Source organism: Oratosquilla oratoria, chromosome 29 (genome assembly GCF_046742065.1).
Source record: "Oratosquilla oratoria isolate Oo_2021 chromosome 29, ASM4674206v1, whole genome shotgun sequence".
Lineage (NCBI taxonomy): Eukaryota > Metazoa > Arthropoda > Malacostraca > Stomatopoda > Squillidae > Oratosquilla > Oratosquilla oratoria.
In genome coordinates this window covers 23,373,801-23,400,349 of record NC_134805.1, presented here as the reverse complement: position 1 = coordinate 23,400,349, position 26,549 = coordinate 23,373,801, and the positions used below count along the sequence as shown (strand labels likewise).

The 26,549-nt window shown below is 39.6% G+C and overlaps 1 protein-coding gene across 2 annotated transcripts; it reads right to left on the bottom strand.

Moving 5' to 3' along the window:
• Positions 1-1,903: 1,903 nt before the first annotated feature.
• On the bottom strand, positions 1,904-20,062 carry Srp54k (signal recognition particle 54k). 2 transcript variants are annotated; one of them, XM_076211902.1, is made up of 10 exons: positions 19,907-20,062; positions 17,445-17,724; positions 17,200-17,274; positions 15,012-15,317; positions 14,696-14,879; positions 9,692-9,789; positions 8,815-8,943; positions 6,158-6,266; positions 2,612-2,782; positions 1,904-2,229 (listed from the first exon to the last, which is right to left on the bottom strand). In XM_076211902.1, exons 2-10 carry the CDS (start codon positions 17,697-17,699, stop codon positions 2,051-2,053), a joined length of 1,506 nt encoding a protein of 501 aa, XP_076068017.1. In that variant the 5' UTR covers positions 17,700-17,724; positions 19,907-20,062; the 3' UTR covers positions 1,904-2,050. The 2 variants fall into 2 exon arrangements, with proteins under 2 accessions (XP_076068017.1, XP_076068018.1); XM_076211903.1 differs by having other exon boundaries at positions 19,947-20,050.
• Positions 20,063-26,549: the final 6,487 nt, after the last annotated feature.

Sequence of the window (26,549 nt, the reverse complement as noted above, 5' to 3'; positions counted from 1 at the left end):
ATCTTCAGTCTCATTTTCTTTTAGGTTGATAATTTTCTGCTTTCTGTGCCAGGCTTGTGGCTTTTTCTTAAGTTTTTGCTCTAGGTCATGAAACTTTGTCTCATAGACAGAAAATATATAAGGTTATAAAAAAACCTTGGTACATACATATACCAAAGGCTTTTTCCCCCTTTCAAGGGAGGTACCCAAAAAACAAAGGCATAAAAACCATTCCATCCCTAATACACTCCACTCCCCTCCCTCTTATCTTGGCACCTCCTGGATGACGGGTCATCCCTGCATCTTGTCCACTGCCCTGGGTCAGAAGCAGTGTCACAGGACACAGCACATCCACAGCAAGGCCACTTCATTAAATTGGCGACCCCCCTCTCCGTCCCCTCATGCAGAAAAGAAGACAGGGAGAAATCCCTTTGGGCTGCGTCAAATTTTTCTTACACATACTACCTCACCCACCATCCCCCACCCACTCCACCTCATGCATCACATCCATATACAACCATTCCAAAAACCTTGGTATATAGTTTAAAAAATGAACACTTTGTGAACAAACTAAAATGAACTTTGATCTTTTGTTTCCTAATCTGAGCAATGTCAGACATGAAAAACTCATCATTTCCCTCCCAGATTCTTCCCAAGTTGGATTTACCAGTTTTATGTTTCAACAATGACCCTGAATAGCATTGCCTCCCCCAACCCCAATGTGCTCAATTTGTAATTTTTTTTCCATAAGAACTGGTTCTCAATCTTTTTTTTGGCCATGCCCCGCCTAATCACCTTAAAATCCTGATGTCCTCCCCCCCCCATGTGGTGGTATACAATTCTTATCATTTGAAAAATAAAATACCCTTCAGCTGAAAAAGCATAAAACCTTGGTTTAAAAAACCCTTCAAAAGAACAAGTCACCAATGAAAAAAACAAAACAAAAAAAAAACAATTGAAAATAAAAACAAAATTTTTATACCCAGACTTCCTCAGTTGCCCTCAATTGCCTCCCTTAAAAACATATTGCTGACCTGAAAAAACAAATTGCCCACCAGTGGGACATATGCCCCACATTGAGAAGTACTGCATTAAATGCTTTTAAGAGAGATAAAATTTGAAGTGTCAATTGTCACACAGACCCCAATTGATTTCTACTCTCCGTATGTGGCTGAAGACCACGCAAGTATCAAATGAAAGCTTCAGGGATTTTTTGGCTGTTGTCCAATGAAAGTTGGCCATTTCATTTTGTCATTGGATGTTTATTTGATTTCTGAGGGGAGGTTTCATCTTTATTTTATTTTAGCTGCTGAGTTTACCTAAATAAGTTTGGGTGATCTTATCAGCTGTTTTGTGGTTGCTGTTCTGGGTTATTATCATTAAGTCATCTGTATTATTGAACATTTTAATGCTATATTCTGGATTTGGTGTAGGCAGATAATTTGTGAAGGTCTTTGACACAAATTATATATGGCTATTGTTTGTAGGGGTGCCTTTAAAGTCCATAGAGTAATACATATATACATATACCAAGGCTTTTTCCCCCTTACAAGGGAGGTAGCCAAAAAGAAAAAGGCATAAAATCATTCCCACCCATTCCATCCCCAAACACACTCCACTCCCCTCCACCCATCTTAGCACCTCCTGGATGACGGGTCATCCCTGCACCTTGTCCACTGCCCTGGTCAGAGGCAGTGTCGCAAGGCACAGCACATCCACAGCAAGGCCACTTCATTAAATTGGTGATCCCCCCTCTCCGTATCCCCATGCATAAAAGGAGAAGACAGGGAGAAATCCCTTCACGCTGTGTCAAATTTTGCTCACACATACTACCTCACTCCCCATCCCCCACCCATAGAGTAATGACTACATATAACCCCTGGTATGGGGTACAAACTTCTTTTAAGGGTATTAAAAAACAATAAAGAAAAGACTGTCTTTAATTAAGGAATAATACTCTATATATAATTTCTCTTGACATCTTAATGTAGTAATAACCAAATAAGAAATAACATTTTACAAATAAAAGTATCACTGCTATTTTATTGTCAGGCACTATGAGTCCTTAATCTTAATTAAAGAGTCCTTTGCCAAGGGGACCCCCACCTCCCTGCTGAAGTTGTTTCATCATGGACTCTAGGCCCTTCAAGCCACCCATGTGCTGCAACACACGTGGATCCATCATCTTGGCCATATGCTGGTTCAACTGTGTCATCTGCATCTGGTTCACATTCTTGCTCATGTCTCCACCTGCAAGAAATTCAATCATTTCTAGAAGGATGCAAAGTTATGTAGACAAATTTTCATAAAACAAGTGTACATCCAGCACTACTATTACATGTAGGTAAACCCATTAGTACTGTTAAATGTGTGCACACTTAATAATACTGTTACATGAATGCATACCTACTAATCTATCTACATACCAAGGACCTGTTCCCCCTTATATGGGAGGTAACCAGTCAAGGCACACATCCACTCATGCCCATTCCACTTCCATCCATCACCCAGTTTCCCTCTTAGCTCCTCATGAAGGATCAACCTCATCTCTTACCGACTGCTCAGGTCAGAAGCAATGCAGCGAGACACAGTGATAACAGTGCAGAGTAACTAGCTACAAAGGTTTTCTTACCCTTGAAAAGTCCTTTCATTCCACCCATCTTCTTGACCATCTGTGAGAACTTTGCATATTGATTGAGCAACTCCTTGACCTCGACCTCCATAACACCAGCTCCCCGAGCCACTCGAATCATCCGTCCAGGCTCTTTGGTGAACAACTTGTTGCCATCCAGACTGTCTAGCTCTGTATTAAAGTACAAAGAAAATAATATTGAATTAAATAGATAAATAAAAATACATAAGTAAATATATAAACTAGAAAAAAGTACATACATATACCAAGGCTTTTTCCCCCTTTCAAGGGAGGTAGCCAAAAAGAAAAAGGCATAAAATCATTCATTCCCACACACTCCATCCCTAAATACACTCCCCTCCCCTCCACCCTCCCTATTATCTTAGCACCTCCTGGATGACGGGTCATCCCTGCACCTTGTCCACTGCCCGGGGTCAGAGGCAGTGTTGCAAGACACAGCACATCCACAGCAAGGCCACTTCATTAAATCGGCGAACCCCCCTCTCCGTCCCCCCATCCATAAAAGGAGAAGACGGGGAGAAATCCCTTCGGGCTGTGTCAAATTTTGCTCACACATACTACCTTATCCCCCATCCCCCCACCCATTCCAGCTCATGCATCACAACATCATCCATATACAACCATTCTCCATTCACCCCTGTCTTCTGTCCTCTCCTGTCCTTCCTCAACAGACATTCCCCTCTTCCACAAAGCCCCCTTCACCCCATCCATCCATCTCATCCTAGGACGTCCCCTCATGTTTACTCCCTCCACATCTACTTTCCATACCTCTTTTACTAGTCTTTCTTCACTCATTCTTTCCATGTCCAATAGGTGGGAGTGGGTGTGAGCCTAACTGGCTACCTCCCTTATATGGGGAAAAAGTCCTTGGCATATACATAGATGTTAATTCTATTAGTGTTGTTTTGCTTTAATTGTTTAAGTTGTTTCTGCTTGTTCAGTTTATTTTCAAATTAACAATAAACAGAAAAAATCATGGTAAAACTAATCAATAAAATAGATGAAATACTGATCATGGCAACATATGGAGAGTGGTAAAATACCATAAAAAAAAAAAAAAAAACTCGAAATTACCCCATTGCCAACCACCCATGAAGGACAAAATGCCATAATCAAAACAACAATGTGACATCAACAAACATTTCTCCAAAACTAGCTTTAAGCCCACTACACCAGAAAACTGGAAAATAATTTAAAAATGTATAAAAACATCCATCTTTTTTTTCACATACTGCCTATCTCTTCCCTATTACTCTCATCTGTGCCACATCCATGCACATTAAAAGATCCAAACCTTAGGGTTCTGGTTGGAAAACTACTCCCACACCCTCTGATGCTTTTGTTTTTTTTAGGGTCTTTGGAGCTATAGAGACCTAGAGAGCACAATGCCTAGTTCTATCCCTGTCCCATTTTTGTTATGTTTTATGACTCAAGTGGGAACACTTGGTGGCAGTATTCTTTCTCCCCTATTACATTCAAAAGCTCTAAAATATTTGTCCATAATAATTAATAGAACACCACATGTAATGACAGGAACACAATTCTGTGCCAGAATCCTAAACACCACAATCCCTTTACACTACATTTCACAAACATTACCATACATACATATACCAAAGGCTTTCTCCCCCTTACACAGGGGGGTAGCCAAAAAGAAAAAGGCATAGAAATTACTCTCACCCATTTCATTTCCCATATATTCCACTCCCCTCCACCCTCCCTCCTATCTTGGCACCTCCTGGATGACAGGTCATCCCTGCATCCTGTCCACTGGCCTGGGACAGAAGCAGTGTCGCAAGCCACAGCACATCCACAGCAAGGCCGCTTCATAAATTCGGCGACCTCCCCTCTCCATCCCCTCATGCAGGAAAGGAGAAGACAGGGAGAAATACCTTCGGGCTGCGTCAATTTTTTTCTCATACATACTTCTTCACCCCCCGTCCCCCACCCACTCCCCCTCATGCATCACAGCCTCATCTATACACAACCCTTCTCCATTAACCCCTATCTTCTGTCCTCTCCTGTCCTTCCCCTTCAGACATTCCTCTCTTTTGTAAAGCCCCTTTCACCCCATCCAAATATTACCAACAAAATGAAAAACTACAAAGGGACTTGGTCTTAGGAAAAAGATCTCCATCAAATTCAACTACATTTCCTCCACCTTTTCCCACAAAGACAGAAGACAACTGGTGACTGTTCCCCTCCTACTAATGCAAATTAGAGATAACAAAACAGTCTCACACCAATACAATGCAGACATCAGCTCAGGTTCTTCCCAGGGGGATCTATGGGAGACTCTGAAATCCATTGCCAGCTACTTTGGAACTGTAGGTTTCCAGTCAGTGAAACTCAAGGTAAGAATTACTGTTATCACTGAGTTGTATTCTGTTTTGAATGTGTTTGAGATGAGGTGTCTGAGAAGTATGATGGGGGTTACTAGGCTAGATAGAGTGAGAAATGAGGAGGTGAGGAGGAGAACAGGGGTGGAAAGGGAGTTGGGAGATAGGGTTGATGAAAGAGTATTAGGATGGTTTGGACACATGGAAAGAATGAGTGAAGAAAGACTAGTGAAAGAGGTATGGAAGGCAGATGTGGAGGGAGTGAACATGAGGGGACGTCCTAGGATGAGGTGGATGGATGGGGTGAAGGGGGCTTTGGGGAGGAGGGGAATGTCTGTTGAGGAAGGACAGGAGAGGACAGAAGATAGGGGTGAATGGAGAATGGTTGTATATGGATGATGTTGTGATGCATGAGGTGGAATGGGGGATGAGGTAGTATGTGTGAGCAAAATTTGACGCAGCCCAAAGGGATTTCTCCCCGTCTTCTCCTTTTATGCATGGGGAGACGGAGAGGGGGGTCGCCGATTTAATGAAGCGGCCTTGCTGTGGATGTGCTGTGTCTTGCGACACTGCTTCTGACCCAGGGCAGTGGACAAGGTGCAGGGATGACCCGTCATCCAGGAGGTGCTAAGATAAGAGGGAGGGTGGAGGGGGTGTGGAGTGTATTTAGGGATGGGATGGGTGAGAATGATTTTATGCCTTTTCCTTTTTGGCTACCTCCCTTGTAAGGGGGAAAAAGCCTTGGTATATGTATGTATGTATTCTTTTTGCAGTATAGTGGGTGTGGTCTGAGGCTATTGTGTTTGTGTTTCATTTTGTAACGAAATGGTCCATTTCTTATGTGTAATTCAGTTTATAGTGTATTATTACTATTACTCATGACTCAGTGTATCATTAGGATCTACCTATCTATATACCAAGGGCTTTTTCCCCCTCACAAGGGAGGTAGCCAAGTCCACCACCCTTTCTTCCCTATCATCTTAGCTCCTCATGAATAATGGGGCATCCCTGTATCTCACCCACTGCCCTGGGTCAGAAGCAATGCATCAAAACATCATTAGGAGTTGTACTAAAATGATTATTGCCTATACCATAATCCAGTTGCATGATAGAGTTACTTTAAAATGCTGACAAAAGAACTCATACCACTAAAAAATAATATAATCAGAATCTCAGCCTTATTTACCTCTGTCTGTCATACTATCCATGATGGTCATCAAGCGTTTGAGCCTTGCCATACTTTCCTGTTCACCTCCTTTGGTTAGGATATCTGAGTTAAAACCTGGCAACATACTCTGTCAAATGAAAGAAAAGAATGATCATTAATTAACCTTTGCTGGATGAAATAAGTACTAAAATATTTTTTCTTGTGTATCTTTGACCTTTTTTTCTTGTGTATCTTTGACCTTTTTATGCATGGGGGGACGGAGAGGCGGGGGTCGCCGATTTAATTAAGCGGCCTTGCTGTGGATGTGCTGTGTCTTGCGACACTGCTTCTGACCCAAGGCAGTGGACAAGGTGCAGGGATGACCCGTCATCCAGGAGGTGCTAAGATAAGAGGGAAGAGGGAGGGTGTGTATGTGTGGAGTGTATTCAGGGATGGAATGGGTGGGAATGATTTTATGCCTTTTCCTTTTTGGTTACCTCCCTTGTAAGGGGGAAAAAGCCTTGATATATGTATGTATGTCTTTGACCTATATGTACTTGTACATACATACATATACCAAAGGCTTTTTTTCCCCTTTTCAAGGGAGGTAGACAAAGTCAAAAGGCATAAATCCACTCCCAGCCATTTCATTCCCACCCACTACACTCCTATTCAACCCCCAGCCTCCCTCCCTCATTTCTTGGCTCTTCCTGGATGATGGGTCATCCCCTGCATCTCGCCCATTGCCCTGCGTCATCAACAAATGCACCACAGCAAGGTCACGTTGTTTAATCGGTGACCCCCCTCTGTCCCCTCAGACAAAAAATGAGATGTGGAGAAATCCCTTCATGCTGCATCAAACCACTTCCTAATTCCCCCATCCCCCACCCACTTCCTTCCTTGCATCACAGCATCATCCATACACAACCATTCTCCACTCACCCCTATCTTCTGTCTTCTCCCTAGAAAATCCCAAATACAGGAATATCAGCTGCAACTTAATGTATACAAGTGAGCTGGTGGTGAAATCAGAAGTATGCTTGATTTTGCATCTTTGTAGTTGGAGCGTCTGTTACTTTCCCCAACAGTCCAAGTGCATAGTGAGGAGATGATGGCTTTTGCCACAGCTATGCCCTCCATGTGGATGCTCCTCACCACCTTGATTTATACTACCTATACCATACAATGCGGGGGTAGAAAAGGAATAGGCTTGATTACATACATACAAGGGAGGTAGCCAAAAAACAATGGCCTAAAATCCACTCCCACTCATTCCATCCCCACATACTCTACTCCCCTCCACCCCTCCCTCCTTCTTATCTTGGCTCCTCATGGATGACAGGTCATCCCTGCATCTCGCCCACTGCCCTGGGTCAGAAGCAGTGTAGCAAGACACAGTAAGGCCATTTCATTAAATTGGTGTCCCCCTCTCTGTCCCCTCATTCAGAGATGGAGAAGACAGGGAGAAATCTCTTCGGGCTGTGTCAATTTATTGATTACCGGTGGAGAAATTAATTAGGTTTCTTTTCGCTATTAGTCTTTCCATTAACTCAGATATAATGGATAGCAATTGGATAGGTCTGCAGGATGTGGGGTTTTTTGGTGGACAAGGTGCAGGGATGACCCATCATCCGGGAGGTGCTAAGATGAGAGGGAGGGTGGAGGGGTGTGGAGTGTATTCAGGGATGGAATGGGTGGGAATGATTTTATGCCTTTTCCTTTTTGGCTACCTCCCTTGTAATGGGGAAAATCCCTTGGTATATGTATGTATATGTTGTTTGGTTTCAATAAGGATATAATATGGGCTCCTTTTCCAGATTCTTAGAATTTTGTTGTACAACCATGAGTGTTTGAATGTATCAGTCAAGACCTGTAATTCATTTGGGCCCAGATATTTTAGATGGATGTTTGAGATGATATCTGGGTCTTCTGTGTCCGAGTTCTTTATCTATTTATTTATTTTTTTTTTTACTGTCCCTTCCATTTCTGTTAGAGAACATGGGTGGGGGGGGCTTGACTTGATACCTAATAGCATGTGAACTAACTTCAGAGGATACAACAATGAACAATTTACAAACTGTCCAGAGGTGATCATGCACACTAAACAATGATCAACTTGATAAGGAGACCTAAATCCAGCATGCATTGGCATATTTAGGGGGATGTCAATGCCATCTATAAATCTAGCTTGTTGTTTGCATACATAACCTAAATACTACAAGCACCTGATTAGGGTTATCAGCTCAAACCTTTGCAGGGTTACAGACACGGGAATACTTTCCATGCAATGCACCAAAGGTAACTAGATTCAGAACATCTACAAAAAGATACAAACTTAACCTATATCTAGTAAACAGTTTAGGATTTAATGATTACATCATCACCCATTTGGCAGGAATCAGAGCATCACTAGACAATACTTTGCTGCCATACTGGACTGGTCCTATTGTGATGGTAATATTTTAAAACAAGAGATCTGCTGTATTCTAATTCAGCAATGATTACATCAAATATAAAATGATGATGATTCAGTTTAGTATTGCAAACTCCCCTCTATTGGAAGGCTAGAAAGGTTTCATTTATTTCCTACTTACAAAGTTCTCTACAAATAGGAAATAAAACAAATAAAAATATCCAAATTAAATCAAAGAAAGTTCATAAAAGGAGTTCAGAACAAGCATGAAATATAATCTTACCATAATTTGAGACATTGGGCCCATCTTGCGCACATTTTGGAACTGTTCATACATGTCTCTCAAAGTGAAGTGTCCATGCTTGAGTTTCTCAATAAGTGCTTCATTATCTTTCATGTTAAGGTCATTTACCTGAAAAAAAAAAAAAAAAAAAAATCTTAATCCTGTTGCACAAATAAAGCATTAATCTGTAAGTGACCCCTATTAATCTTATCAAGGATTCAATGATAGGTAACTGTACTTGGTGGTGCTATGAGGCTGACATCAGAGAGAACCATCTCCCTGCCACCTATATTCTCCTGTCGATAACATAGACTCCGTGTGAAGATGCAATCCCAAGTGGTTGACACTGTTTCTGGACTGCATTTCCTCCACCTTTTCATCCTTGTGGATGAGAGGTCACTCCCTGCTCTACCCACCCACTGCCTGGGTCAGAGGTGACGTAGCACAACACAGCACATCCACAGCTGGGCTCGACAGCCTATGCTGGTTTGCTCCTACTACTTCCTTTATATAGTGACCTTCCTCTTTGTCTTCTTATGAATGCATAGAGAAGAGGTGGAGAAATTCTTTTGAGTTGTATCAATTTATTGTCCAATCACAACCATTCTCCCCTCACATATATGATTTGTTTACATACCATATGGGCTGTTTTCATATAATAAGTAAAATGTTTAGGATCTTGTTTTGTTTTTTCACATTGTCTATGGAATTACCTCCTTTTTGTGGTGTTTCTAGCATGCTTCAAGTATAGTTTTATATACCAGAATAAATGGTAATCAAAGCAGACCTTTCTATGGTACATATTTGTCATAAGTTTTCTTAAATTTAGATAATACAATTTATAAGCATTTTTTTTTTTTTTTTTTTTTACTCTTACCTTTTCTATGAGGCCTTCAATGTCACCCATACCAAGCAACTTGGAGATGAAAGGTTTAGTTTTAAATTCTTCAAAATTGTCAATGTGTTCACCCGTACCTGGAGAAGCAAAGAAGTTGTAGTAGGCTTACATACATATACATATACCAAGGCTTTTTCCCCCTTACAAGGGAGGTAGAAAAAAAAAAAAAAAAAAAAAAAGCATAAAAACCATTCCACCCATTCCATCCCCAATACACTCCACTCCCCTCCACCCTCTCTCCTATCTTGGCACCTCCTGGATGACGGGTCATCCCTGCATCTTTGTCCACTGCCCTGGGTCAGTGTAGCAGGCTTACCTGAGTAAAAATATTTTTTATAACATATACATACCCATATCATAGTTGACCTTGTGGAAAAATTGACACCCCCTCCCATTTGTGGAAAGAAAATTAAAATGACAATATTTACTACTAGAGGATTCTACACATTGAAACATACCAAAAGACCACTGGAAAAATCATATCAGCAAATAAGATTATGTCTCAAGAATAAACATTCACATTTACTTTTTATGAGCTGAATTTCATATATACCTCATGCTAAAGTTAACCTTAGTTCTTCCACTGTTAGTGTAATCTACATGTCCTACACACATACATACATACATATACCAAGGCTTTTTCCCCCTTACAAGGGAGGTAGCCAAAAAGGAAAAGGCATAAAATCATTACCACCCATTCCATCCCTGAATACACTCCACACCCCTTCACCCTCCCTCTTCCCTCTTATCTTAGCATCTCCTGGATGACGGGTCATCCCTGCACCTTGTCCACTGCCCTGGGTCAGAAGCAGTGTCGCAAGACACAGCATATCCACAGCAAGGCCGCTTCAGTAAATCGGCGACCCCCTCTCTCTGTCCCCCCATTGCATAAAAGGAGAAGACGGGGAGAAATCCCTTCGGGCTGCATCAAATTTTGCTCACACATACTACCTCATCCCCCATCCCCACGCCCATTCCACCTCATGCATCACAACATCATCTATATACAACCTTTCTCCATTCACCCCTGTCTTCTGTCCTCTCCCATCCTTCCTTAACAGACATTCCCCTCTTCCCCAAAGCCCCCTTCACCCCATCCATCCACCTCATCCTAGGACGTCCCCTCATGTTCACTCCCTCCACATCTGCCTTCCATACCTCTTTTACAAGTCTTTCTTCACTCATTCTTTCCATGTGTCCAAACCATCCTAATACTCTTTCATCAACCCTATCTCCCAACTCCCTTTCCACCCCCGTTCTCCTCCTCACCTCCTCATTTCTCACTCTATCTAGCCTAGTAACCCCCATCATACTTCTAAGACACCTCATCTCAAACACATTCAAACTCCTTCTCTCTTCCTCTCTTATGTTCCATGTTTCTGCCCCATACAGTGCTGTTGGCACAATCAACCCTTCATACAGTCTCCTCTTAGCATCCATTCCCAAATGTCTATTCCTCATTACACTCTTTAATCCACCAAGGCATTTACTCGCTTCTCTCAATCTACATTCTACCTCCACCTTTTCCTGCCACATTTGCACCCAAGTATCTAAAACTATCCACTTCCTCCAGTCGCTCTCCCTTAATGCTCACTTCCAGTCTACTGCCACTTTCACCCCTTGTACATCTTATCACCTTACTTTTACCCACATTTATCTTTAGCTTTCTTCTATCACATACTCTCCCAAACTCTGCCACCAGCTTCCTCAATCCCTCCTCCGATCCTGCCACAAGCGCAGTGTCATCCGCAAACAACAGCTGGCTCACCTCCCACTTTTCTCCATTTTCTTTAACCATCTCCAATCCCTGACCCACTACCCTTGCATTTACCTCTCGCACCACCCCATCCATGTATAAGTTGAACAGCCAGGGCCACATAACACATCCTTGATGAAGTCCCACCTTTACCTCGAACCACTCACTCTCTCCATTTCTAATCCTGACACAAGCTCTACTACTCTCATAAAAACTCTTCACAGCTCCTAGATGCTTTCCTCCTATCCCATATATCTGCATAACCTCCCACAATGCCTTTCTGTCTACCCTATCGTAAGCCTTTTCCAGATCCATAAAAGCCCAAAAAACATCCTTCCCCTTTCCTATAGCTTTCTCACATATCTGTCTTACCACAAAGATTTGATCTACACAACCTCTACCCTTCCTAAATCCACACTGTTCCTCACCAATTACTCCCTCTGTTCCTCTCCTAATCCTCTCAATCAAGATCCTCCCATAAGCCTTCCCAACTACACTTAACAAGTTAATCCCTCTGAAACTACTACATTCACACTTGTCCCCTTTTCCCTTGTAAAGAGGAACTATACAGGCACTCCTCCAGTCCTCCGGCACTCTACCCTCTCTCCAGCAAACATTAAATAACCTCACCAGCCAGTCCACCATCACTGTACCTCCTTTTTTTAGACATTCTGCATGGCATCCATCCAGACTAGGTGCCTCACCTGCTTTCATCATCTTAACAACTGCCTTCACTTCATCCTTCCTTATTTCTCCTCCATTTTCCTCACTCATCACGGTCATTTTCTTAGCATTTCCCGCTGCAGCTATCTTTCCCTCCCTATCCTCCTTCACATTTAGCAACTCCCAAAAAATAAATAAATAAAACAAAATAAAATAAATACATAAGGCCATGCCCCTATATCTAACATTTACCTTTACTTCTTTATAAGCTGTCTTACCATATATATTACCAAGTGCTATGGTGAATCATCACATTTTTCTGATGAATACAGTGAATGAAAAATCATATCCATGGTAATTAATTTTGACTAATGCAGTCGTGGTACTTTCTTTATATCTCTTCATTACATTCACACCATTTGTATGCACATTAACCACTTCGGTACAATGATGCCTACATAGGTGTCATGAGGTGTGAGTGGGTACATGAGGATGCTTGCGTCAACGTCTTGATTACAGTAAATCCTCGATATGACGGATCTCAATATACCTGATATTGGATATAACAGATAAAATAACTGACCAGACAAATCCTCGCTATAACGGATTTTCATGTCATAGCAAGGGACCCTCGGTTATAACGGGTCTTTGGATATAACAACAGACCCTTGTCTCCATCATCCACTATATCAAGGGTTTACTTTAATTTCTAATACTAGACAAATCTCGGGATATTATGTATCTGTCTGGTATTTCCATCATATATAAAAGATCCTCGGTTATAAAGGATCTTTGGACATAAAGACAGACCCGTCTCCATATCGTCTGTTATATCGAGGGTTTACTGTATTTTTTTGTAGTTGTACATGAGTCACCCCTGGATTCTGTGAACTGGTTTGATCATGTTTTGTGTGTCTATTATTACTCAGAGTAAAAGAGAACAAGTAATCTAGCGACTTTATATCTTATAATGTGAGTAGTGTGATGCAAATCACATATGACACCTGATGCTGCACACAAGAATTTGAGTTGTACTGAAGTGGTAGGACATTGGTACATTAAATAACCTCACCAACCAGTCCACCATCACTGTACCTCCTTTTTTTAGACATTCTGCATGGTATCCATCCAGACCAGGTGCCTTACCTGCTTTAATCATCTTAGCAACTGCCTTCACTTCATCCTTCCTTATTTCTCCTCCATTTTCCTCACTCATCATGGTCATTTTCTTAGCATTTCCCACTGCAGCTATCTTTCCCTTCCTATCCTCCTTCCCATTTAGCAACTCCCTAAAATATTCTGCCCATCTTCCCCTTACTGCCTTCTCTTCCATTATCATCTCTCCATCTGCACCTTTTACCTTTTCTTCTAGTGAAGTGATATCCATTAAATAGGATGGAGACCAAAACTGTACAGCACAGTCAAGGATGGATCTAACACCAGAACACCAAATAGTTTGATGATTACCTCTGCACTTTTATTCATAACCACCCTAGCATTCAAACCTAATGCTCTATTAGCTCTATTCCTGGTGCTAATTCACTGTTTCCTGGATTTAAGGTCAGGACTCACTTGAACTCACAAGTCTCTTTTGCACTCAGTTTTCTCTAAAAAGGAATCAGCTAAAGTATATCTGCTTTCTGAGTAGTGTACACCGATATTTAACACTGCACTTTTAGTCTATTTACCATTTAACCAACCATGTGAACAATTTGTTAAGACCCTCCTGCAGAATCTCGGCATCTTTTTCTGACCTAATAAGGCATCCTATTTTAGAGTTGTCTGCAGACTTACTAATATATGGTGTAGGACTGAGTTTTGGGAGTCTGTTTGAGTGTTTACTTTGTGATCTGGGTGTATACATGTTTTTGTATGGATATGTTTTGGAGTATTTGTAGGAGGATGTTGTACATATCTGAGTAGTTTGATGAAGTGATTATTTCAGATGGACTAACTCTATCCTATCATTTCTATGTCATTATTTTAGCCTGTCTGAGTATGCTTGGATGTTCTTATGAGTTATTTTATGGCTGCTATGCTGGGTTATTATTGTCATGTCATCCATACATGTGAGTGGTTTGGTTTTATGTTTTGGACCTTTTGATGGAAGATCACTTACAGAGGTTTATGAAGCAGGTGAAAGTACTGCTCCTTGGGGGACTTAATTGTACAGTTTTTCAATCCAGGAAATGTGGCTACTCTGGAATTTTCTACACTGTCAGCTAAGATACTTGCTAGCCACCCCTGCTACTGCTGTGCATATTGATTTCCATAATCCCTTCTAATAGGAGGGAGGGAGGAGGGTGGGAGTGGAATATATGGGAAATAAAATGGGTGGGAGTGATTTCTATGCCTTTTTCTTTTTTGGCTACCCTCCCTGTAAGGGGGAAAAAAGCCTTTGGTACAATAGCAATGTCCAGGAACTCTTTACGTTCTGCCCATGTCTATCACTACCGCGACCACTCCCTCTGGTGGTGCCCCCTTGTAAAATCCGCCCAGCACTGGCGTCACATTATATATCAAAGGAGTGAACCTAAAGGGAAATACAACATTTACATACATACCTATAAATATGATTGGAGATTTTGTAGCTGCCACCGCAGACAGTGCTCCACCACCTTTGGCATGACCATCCAACTTGGTCACAATAACTGAACCTACATCAACCTTGTCCTTAAAGGCTCTGGCTTGGCTTTCACATGCTTGACCAATACTCGCGTCCATGACAAAAATAATGTTATCTGGTTTCTGTTCAAAATATAAAAAGGTAATTATATGATTTGAATAATACTCTGAAAAAAAGTATATTTACAGTGCATCCTGTCAGCCTCACCTTTCATTAAAAAATGGCCTTTTTTGTTTTTACCTGATAATACTTACACAAACATTTGAGATTTGCAACATTTCCTCAAACAGTGAGTCTTCTTGCTTGTGTCTGCCTGATGTATCAATAATAATAATTTCAAAATTTTCTTTCTTAAACTTCTCAACACCATCTAAAGCAATGACAACAGGGTCAACTTCTGTGTAGCTCCCGTAGAAGGGAATACGAGCTTTTGTGCAGTTCTGTCGCACCTGGTCAAAAGCACCAGCTCGGAAGGTGTCAGCACAAACCAAGCACGTCTTCCATCCTTTTCTCATGTAGTAGTAGGCCAGCTTTGTACATGTAGTTGTTTTACCCGAACCCTAAAAAACAATAATAATTAGATTACAACATCAGAGTATATGCCAGTTTTCAAGTCAACAAGACAATATTTGTTTTCCATCAATGTGGATAATTCAAACAAAAGCTGACCTAAGAATGACTGAACAAGTTATTCATATTCATGCACAATCCAATATAATCAGATTCATGTATTGGAATCTGTAAGCAAAAATTAAAATATATACTAAGTGAATAAAATGTTATTTACAAATGACATTGTCTCCCTGCACATGTACGTATTTATAAAATTCTATTTAATTAATTGTAGCATAAAGGAAAGTAGCAAAGCTTGTGGGATCCCATTTCCTGCTATTCAATTCATCACACCTAGCTTCAAGTTTATACTGTATATGTTTCCAATTTGGTCTATATCCTTTCCCAATTATTAAAGTTTAGATTTGAATTCATATATGGTTTCAGCTTGGGCTACATCACCCTCTTAGCTATTCCAGGTATCAATTTCTCTGTATGGTAACTTGTATTTTTTTCATATCCTCTAGACATGATGTTTTCCTTAATTTGTTCTCATGCATCTATATGGAAAACTGTGTTTCTTCATATCTGTTAGACATAAGGTCTTTCTTTATTTGCTCCTTTAGAGCCCTCCCATCTTTAATCAAGAGATCTCTTTTGTCAATGCAATTTAACTCTTTTATTGACCTGAACACTGTAATTATATCACCTCTTTCTCTTCATCTTTCAAAGTTGGTAGACCCAGTACTTTTAGTGTCTCCTGATATGGTTTATCTGCCAGGCTGGGGGGGGGGGGTAGTTTGCTTGCTGCCTTTTATATTCTCTTGATCTTGCTTATATCCTTCACTCCATGGGGACCAGTCTTGAATGAATCAGGGTTTTGATGAGCTTTTTCATCATCTCTTCATCCATATTGTGGAAAACCACTCTTATCTTCTGCAGCAGTCTGTATGTCTCTCCCACAATCCTGCTGATATGTCTCACTGGTGACAGTTCTTTTATCAACACTCAAGCTACCAGAAGAGGCTGGATGACTGCGTTGTGAACAGCTGCCCAGGATGTAACACTTCACCCCATACCATACAACACATAATGGAAGACTGCATTATACACAATCATGCACGCAAACAACACAACATACGCTCTATAAAGGATTTGTGGGAAAACCCAGTTTCGGCTATGGCATTCCTTGGGGAGACGGGACTGCTCGGACAGACAGTCTAGGGAACGACAACAACAACAACACTCAAGTCTTTCTCCTCTTTTGCTTTTGTAATGTGTTTGCTTCCAGTACTTTAATTTGTTTGTATTGAACTTCATTTCATATTCTTGGTTCTATGCAAAAATAGTCTCTGGATCTTTTTGCAATATTCTACCACTCTCCTCATTTCTAACTCTTCTCATGATTATTGCATCATGTGCAAACATACTGGCATAACTTGTTGTTCCTTCCATCATGCCATTAACATAGACAAGAAATTATTGGCAAAAACATTGAACCTTGTGGAACTCTGCTCTTTACTGCTATTTAGCTTGACATATTGTTCTTTACTACTGTCTTCATGCATCTTTCCTTCAAAATCTTTAATCTATTCTAATAATTTGCCTCTCAGTCCTCCAACATGCTCCAATTTCCATATACTTCGAGTGTGAGGTACTTTATCAAATGGGTTCTCTAGATCCAGGTATACCCACCCCCTCTCTCTTTTTGCAATAGTCTACCGTCCTCCTTGTTTTTCACTCTTTTTCACAGTGTATTAGTGTGATAGTCTACTCCCTAATTTCAACCTGAAGATAACCTAAAAGTTTTGCTTTTATATGAGTATATAAAGTACATGTTATGGAACTAAAGTTGTAACAGAAATAAACTTTGAGTTGACATTCACCCACCTGAAGGCCCACAAACATGATAACATTGGGGCGACCTTTAACAGGTACAAATGGGTTGACACCTGGATCCACAAGCTGGAAAGAAAATAAAATGTATTTTTGATTAACAAATAAAATCTACAGCCATTAAAATAGTTTAGAGCACTATTATCCTGTAATAGCTGATGACCTGGAGCATCATCTTCACACTCATCCATCCCAATGTAACTACGAGTACACCCGTAATATTTCAAAATTACACTCACTTTCACAAGTTCTCTGAAGACAGTGCTCTGAATCATTCGGCGCTTGTTCAAGCCTCCCGCCATCTCATCAAAGTCAATGGTGGCTAGGACATTTTCACGGAGCTGCTTCACCAAACGGATGTTAACATCTGACTGGATGAGGGCTGAACAGATTTCTTTGAGGAGGTTGTTGAGTACATCTTCATTGATAATGGTTGCATTATTCAATGATTTTAATGCATCAGTAATTTTTCTGCCTAACTCTGCCAAAACCATATTGGCGGTTCCCTCTACACCTCACCTGTAAAGAAAACAATGTAAAATAAGACAATGTAACATAGGTCTATTGTATTTATGAAAGAATGAAGCCCGAAGTTATACAAGACTGAGTACCGGTAATGTGATTTGAGATTAATAAGTGTAGGGCTTGCTGCCTGCGGGGCCCAACTACAAAATATTTAACCAAAAATTATCTAGTAGCACAAAAATGTTTAAAGCAGTGTATGCACAGATGTAAATTAACAAAATTCTATGAGAAACCAAGCTGCATGAGCTAAAATCAAACACTGGATGACGCCATGATTGTTAGCACCAAGTACTGATTTTCCAGTATTTCAATGCACATGAAATTCAATTTAGGCATTTTTGCCTGTGTATCTGTCTGTAAATAAACTCCCAAAAGAATGTTGATATACAGATAGGGAACAACAGGGTCTCTTGAAGTCTCCTTCATTCTTATGTTCTCATGTAAGCCCTGATGAAGACTGTAAGCTGTACTATTCCAGTGATGTCAACAGTCTCATCAGTAGCAATAGAAAAATGTTTAAACCGTTCAACTGTTGTTTCAAATCAACTGCCATTTCATCAACCTGTTCAGCAACAGTATTCCTGGTTAATGAAATATCTTTGAAAAAGTAAGCTTTCTTTGGAAATACCATTTCAGGTGTTTTTACAAGGCATTGCTTTATGAAATTCCCTACTCAGAAACCATTCAGCTGAGTTCACAGCTTGCAATAACAGAAGCAATATTCTCTTTCTGAATTTTACAAAAGAAAAGGACTGTTGCTGTCAAATTGGCCTTCAATTCCTTGAGTTTTGAAACTTGCATTAAGCCTTCATATTTGCCATAGGATCTATGGTTTATTTCATCATGTCTTTTCAAACTGTACTCTTTTCAATTTTTTCTGTTGTTGATTTCTCACAAGAAAAACATAGATTGATGTATTATAATTTACAAAATTAATATCTAATTTTCTAATGCTATATCACATAATATTTACCAATATCAATATGGGTGAAATTAATGGTGTATATAATGTCAACAATAATATTAGAAAAATCATTAAAGTTGGATCAATTTTGGTATTATTGTAGCTGTACACACCTACATTATAGCACTAGAAAATTAAATATTAATTTTGTAAGTTATAATACATGAAAATATTATGATTTTCTTGGAAGAAATAAATAACAAAAAACCTTGCTACAAGCAAATCTACTAACGAACAAAGCCACTAGGATATGGTCCAAACACCATGTTGTCATCTGTCCAGTCCAGTCACTGTCAGTTAGATGATGGCTTTCACATTGTGGACTGAGTGGTCTCCAACTCCAGGTGAGGTTAATAACCGCTGTTACAAAGACAATAGGGCTTCCTTGGACTTTATGACTGAACACAGGGTTCTGCCATTTTCTGTTAATTTCCCAAGGTACAAAAATAACCAGGCCATCAGTATCCGTGACAATGACGACCCTGATGATCTTTAGAATTTCAGGTACTGAATTATTAAATATAGGTTAGGTTATGGAGGTTAGTTAGGTTAGGTGGGTTAAGTTAGATTAGGTAAGAATGGAGAAATCTATGATTCTTTCATTTCTTCAGCCTTGGCATCTATCAAAATAAAAATGGTGTATTATTCAGCTGCTGTGATTTTGTTCATTAGTAAATCAGTTTTAGCAACTTTTTTGTTACTGATTTCTGCCAAGAAAATAGCATATTATGTTGATGTATTATAGTTTACAAAATTAATCATTAATTTTTTATTGCTGTACCACATAGGTGTGCACTTCTAAAGATTTACCAAAATTTTGTATTTGGAAAGAAATTGACAAAACGGGTTTGGGAATATTTAAAGACACTTGGCATAGGTTTCCAAATAATAAAGATAGAACAACAGAGTTGGATAAGCATTAGAATATGACAAATATTAATATAAATATGGGAAGTATACAGTTTGAACACAAGTCCCCAATGGTGGCCTTAAGGAGCTACTATAAACTTTTCAATATGTTTATGCAGTTTCATTCTTATCTTGGGATATGTACATAGTTCTTCCTACGTTTATTTTCTGACGAGTAACATAAGAACAAAACTAATAATTTAATAAAACAATGTGCACCTGACCATATGTTTCAGTTTTCCCTAGCACCACATTCCTATTCATAAGTTTAAAACAAAGTATGACGTATTCTATATGGTTTACCAGTATAGCTGATAATCACTGTTTCTCGTAGTTTACGTACGGAAAAAATGGTTGCCTTGAGAAATCTTACAAGATTTTCAAGATATCTACGACTCACAACACTCGTTTATTTACGTGACAAACGGGCATACTTTCCTCTTACATGTCAATGCAACTTATGATTTTTTTTTCCTAGTTTATGTAAATGTTTATGTACATGACTACAAAAATTGTGTATATTTTAATATTTTTATTTTAAATACTGTCTGTAAATATTTCCTTGTTTGCCTCTATAAGTATATAATTTTTATTTCGTTTAAGCCTGTGACTTACGTCTTTCCAACGCAAAATTTATCTACAACTTATTTCTAATAATATCCTTATATCGAAAGATAATTTTAATATAATTTACATATAATTTCATATCAATAGTAAACTAACATATTCTAGTTTCTGAGAAGTAGTCTTAAGTGCAGTTTTCCAACATATTTGTAATACGGCAATGCATTACATCGGATTTCATTTCAAGGTTTTATACAGAATATTTTACAATATTGCCCACAAAATAAGCATATATGTATATATATATATCAGAAGTAAGCCACGAGGTCAATCTAGCAGTCTAACTGATTAGTTCATTTATCTCTTGATAAAGGTTTTTCAGTGTGACGCAATCTCTTGTCATAATCTATTACCATATTTATTTTCCCACTAATGGCACATTGTTAACATTTATGCTTAGTATTACTTTGAGTTAATTTGTATTTGTACACATTCTTGTGTGCTACCGTTTATCACAGAAACCACTGCACACTGCAGCTTACTTAGCAAAATCCTCATAATCACCTATTCTCGTTAAATCTGTTCATTCTTCCATTTCGGATGTTATTTATCGTTTAATAGTTATCATTTCATTCACTTTCTTGACTTCTGATTTATTTTCGTCTTCAGACTAGCCTCCACTGTTAAATGGTTTCTCCACAACACAGTTTCGTTGTCATTGTCTTGGGTCAACTTTTCTAGTTGCTTATTCTTCTGAAGGACCTCCCCTATGCAATAAACATTATAATTACTTCTTACTGCCAACGCCATTGTTAATTCTCAACATTAATTTTGTTTATTATTACTCACAATTGCTCAATGATATATTATAAATATATTGCGACTATCTCACCCAACATATAAATGCAAAGAGAGACCAAAATATGTTCATCACCATAATTATACAAATGTCGACACATTCCAATAATCCACTGGGCAACCAGAAAAAAAATTAACCTCTACATTACGATGTCGCCTACGTAGGCGTTATGAGGCGCGATTGGCTATACGAGGATTATGGCGTCGGCGTCTTGATTATATATGTGTTTTGTAGTTATATCTAAGTCACCCCCAAATTCTGTGAACTGGTTTGATTACGTTTTCTGTGTTAATTGTTACTCCGAGCGGAAGAGAACGAGTAATATAGTAGTAACTTTATATTCTATAACGTAGATGGTGTGATGCATCGTACATTAGGCATCCGATGCTGAACGCGAGAATTTGACTCGCAAGATGTTAAAGCTACATTTGTTAATTGGAAAAAAATATAAGTTACCATAGCTCCTTCCTTCTGTTTTGTAGATTCTCTTGGCCACTTTTCAACCAGTCGTTTTCCTAGCTGACACAGAGGCTCACCCATGACTTTAATCCAGTTCCTGGTTATGGAGAACCATAATTGACCACATCTGGCCCAATGGCCTTACAGACCAATCACCATACCCACATCTATCCAGAAAATATACACCAGTCCTTAAATCTTATAACACAGTTGGGACCCTATTAAAAAATAATTGTACTCATATCCAAGCTCATCTGCATCCCCTCCCCCTCAAAAAAAAAAAAAAAAAAAAAAAAAAAAAAAGGAGGGGGAAGGATTCTACAAACATTTTGTGGATATTGCTAAAACTTTCGACGCTGTCTGGCATGACAAACTCCCCTCAAAACTGAAAGCTCTTGGGGTTTACCCGGAACTGTACAAATCTGTTCAGTCATTCCTCCCTGGTCGCTCCATGATGGTGCGTTGGAAAGGAACCCTCACCCCATCGGCGCCCGTTGACATGCATGTCCCCTAAGGTTCCGCCATAGCCCCCTTCCTCTTCACGTTGCTACTTTCAGATGTCGGGAAAGCTGTAAGGATACGGTCGTCACGGCCTGTGCTGATGACACAGCCTTGTGGAGATAGTCCAGGCATCAACGCCCGAAGAACACAAGGCAGAACTCCCTCTCTTCCATAAGTAGGTCGATCTGGTTGTTTCCCACCATAAAAACCTCGGTTTCACGCTCTCTACAGAAAGAAAAAAAAAGTGTGCATATGCCAGTTCACGGGATAGGATATAATACAGCCTGTCCGGACTGGAAACACATCACATTCGGTGGTACTCCCGAAAACCCTGCAAAGTCTGTTCGCTATCTGGGGGTCATCTCCCAGAGAGACGGAAGGTGGTCCAGTCACATAAATCAGGTCACCATTAATGCTAGACGGGCCCTCAACCTCGTCCTGGCCACCCATAGCAAGACCTGGGGTTAACAGAAGGAAACGCTGATCCCCATCGCCAAGAGATTAGTACGCTCCCGGCTCCTCCTCGGTGCCACTGCCCTTCATGATCTCCCCCCGGAGACAGTGTACAAGCTAGCCCGTGTGGAGTGTCAAGCGCTCCGTCCCGGCCTCGGCCTGCCAACATCGGTTCCACATGAATAGATGTACAATGAAGCAGGTGTTCTTTCTTTCCGGCATCGTCTGAAATTAGATGCCTGCAATTGCCTCCTTAACTCCGCTAGCGTTTCAAATTCCACGGACGATGATAATGGCCTCGGCCACGACCCTCATCCAAGGTTTGCCAAGCTCCGTCAAGGATCTCTGCCTCAAAGCAGGGTTTCATTCTGATGCTCGCCGACTTGTTGCCCTGTGTCAGGTGAATTCCTTTCCCCACTGAACACTCAAATCACCGATAATTGTGTCAGAAATCTCCAGATTAGGATGACAGACACCCTGCATTTTCTCTCTGCACATATCCGAGAGTTTATTGCGAACAGATTTAAGGGAGACATCCTAGTCTACATAGATAATTATGTACTTAAAGATGACCGCACAGGTACGGGCATCTTCTTAGGAAACACCCAAACCAAACACGTTGGTTAGTGACCTATAACGAGGTTGGATGGTCATTGATTCAAGAGTTCATCCGCCTTCTTCATGTTTTTCTTTTTCCTCCATCTGGGTGTTCAAAAATACACTCCTCACTGGTGGGCCACCAAAATATATATATATAATATATATATATATATAATTTCCGACAGTCGCCCCGTGAATCGAACCATGGTTTCGCTAGATGCTAAACCAACGGCGTACCGACTGAGCCATCGGAGCTTCAAAAGACCTCTAACTTGGAGTTGAAGTAACTCCCGAAGATTCTAGTTAAACTGCTAACTACCATCCTTACCTAAGTTTCACAGAGTCCCCAAGTTCAACTCTAGGACCATCAGTAAGGTTGGTGCGAAACTTCTATGGATTTTCGTCGTTGTTAACACCTGAAGTGAATTGCTAGTAACAGCGTATAAGATACAAATAATTTTTGACAGTCGCCTAGGGAATCGAACCAGGGTTTTGCTTGATGTAAGTTTGTTGTTGTGATCTGTATTGAGTTTGGAGGCGTTGAGACAAACGAAGTTGTGCTTGCTGGTCTTTACTTTCCTTGTCTAGACTGCGTTACATTCTCAGAACAATCCCGAGGAAGACTCTGGCAGCTGCCAATGGTTATATTTAGATGCACATGGTGGATGTTGCCATAACAGTTAGCTATATACAATTTATTCTCTACTATCTACATCTTACTCTTATTGCTACAATGTACAATACATGAATTGAGTATGGGCACTAAGTATTTATGCATGGATAAATTATTGACAATAGGGAATACACACACACAAAGACACACACACACATACAAAGACACACACACACACACACACACACACACACACACATATATATATATATATATATATATATATATATATATATATATATATATATATAGATATATATATATATATGAATAATTCGCTAGTGGACAGCGACATCAATCATACAATCTCCATGACCGTCGCGCAGAGGATTCGAACCACTGCCAGTAGACCCAAGAGAGTCCACAACACCCGCCTTTGACCACTCAACCACAGACGATCTAAAAGTGTACGAACTCGTAATCTATCTGCTGTGGACTCTCTGGATCTACTGGCAGTGGTTCGAATCCTCTGCGCGACGGTTATGGAAATTGTATGATATATATATATATATATATATATATATATATATATATATATATATATATATATATATATATATATACATACACCTTGTTTTAAACACGACAGTATTTTGACACTGATTCATTTTCTTCCTGAAATTTTCTATTTTTCTCACATATCTCATTTCAGGGGGGTGGGCAAAAACAAGCCTTCCATATTTAATTGACGTTTCGACTTCAGGGAATAATCTTCAGAATATTATACAAGAATTATGTCACAGTCTTACACAGCTACATAATACACTATTGACAATTTTGTACAGACAACATGGATTTAAGTATAGGCCGCTTGGGAACACTGAAAGGATCGTGTTGACCTCCTGCGTGGCCGGACACTTCGCTAAGAAAAAAAAAAAAAATCCTAAAGCTTTCTCACATATTTGCCTTACCACAAAAATCTGATCTACACAACCCCTACCCGTCCTAAACCCACACTCTTCCTCACCAATTACTTCCTCTGTTTCTCTCCTAATACTCTCAATCAAAACCCTCCTATACTCCTTCCAAACTACACTCAATAAACTGATTCCTCTGAAACTACTACACTCACACTTGTCTCCTTTTCCCTCGTAAAATGGAACTATACAGGCACTCCTCCAGTCCTCCAGCACTCTACTCTCTTTTATACAAACATTAAATAACCTCATCAGCCAGTCAACCATCACTGTGCCTCCCTTTTTAGACACCCGTCCAACCCAGGTGCCTTACCTGCTCTCATCATTTTAACAATTGCTTTCACTTCATCTTTTCTTATTACTTCTCCATTTTCCTCATTCATCAATATCGTTCTCTTAGCGCCTCCCACTGCAACTACCTTTCCCTCCCTATCCTCCTTCACATTCAGCAACTCCCTAAAATGATCTGCCCATCTTCCTCTTACCGCCGTCTCTTCCATTATCATCTCTCCATCTACACCTTTTACCTTTTCTTCTCTACTTGATTCGCCTCCTCTTCCTCTCTTGATTTCTTTCCAAAATATCTTTTTATTACTTTCAATATTTTGTCATACTCTTACCCCATTTCACATCTGCTAACCTCTTTGCTCCTCTATCTTATGCTTTACTTCTATTCTCTTTTCTCGGTACCTCTCATATGCTCCCGTTCTATGAACCAAAGTAAGAGGGAGGGAGGGGGTGAATGGGAGTGGAGAATGTGGATGATATATATATATATATATATATATTTATATATATTTATATATATATATATATATATATATATATATATATATATATATATATGCAGGTGGAAAAAGAACTCACGGGTCTAGTTCCGAATTCTTGAGTTTATTCCAGACCGGTTTCGCCCCAAGTTTCTTCCTCTGAAGAATCATAGAACGAAACCGGTAAGGAATAAAATCGGAACTAGACCCGTGTTTTCTTTTTCCATCTTCATCAACTTGTCACAGTGTCTCAGCATGTATATATATATATATATATATATATATATATAAATATATATATATATATATATATATATATATATATATATATATATATATATATATATATTTCTTTTCATCCATCAGTCATGTGCTCTTTTTCAACTTGTCCCCGTGAAGATGCTCTTTTATACCCTATCGATTTCCTCTGTTATATTTGTCCCCTCCCTTTAGTAACCTGAACACTGCCTAACAGCAATCATGTTTTTTTTTCTTTGATCCTTTAATGGCTGCAGTCTAATAGTTCTTTTACGACTTACCACGTGCGTCCTCATGTAAATCATACAGAAAGAAAAAAAAATGTTTCATAAGGTTGGGAGTAAGCTCATCCTTCACTTCCATGTACACATATTCTAACAGCATTACATTTTTGTTACTACAAAACCTATTCAACAATGAAAACTATTTGCGGGTGAGGGTGCGGATTGGAATGTTGCAAATGGCCGAGGGGGGATAATCACATGGTATGGAAACTGCACACATTCGTGTATTGCAGAACTTTTTGTTAATGTGAAAAAGAGCACAGATCAGAAACTTTCATGCATCGTTTCACCGTTCACTATGCTTTTAGAGAACAATTTAATTACCTTAGTATTTGTGGATGATACTCTTTTCAAAGTTTCTTTCCACTGTTCTTTGGGTTCTTTTGTATTTTTTTCTAGTACGCTTATATTCTTTTTTTCTGTTGGTTGCTTTACTTATAATTTTTCCTCAGGGCACATCTCTTGCATTTTAGGTGCCTCACATTTGCGTATATTTGTTACATGGATAGAATTCTACTAATAAATGGCAAATTCTAATTGCATATATATCTTTGTGTGCCTATGATTTAAACCATCATTTATCCCTTCTAAACTTTTCATCTTGACGTGTG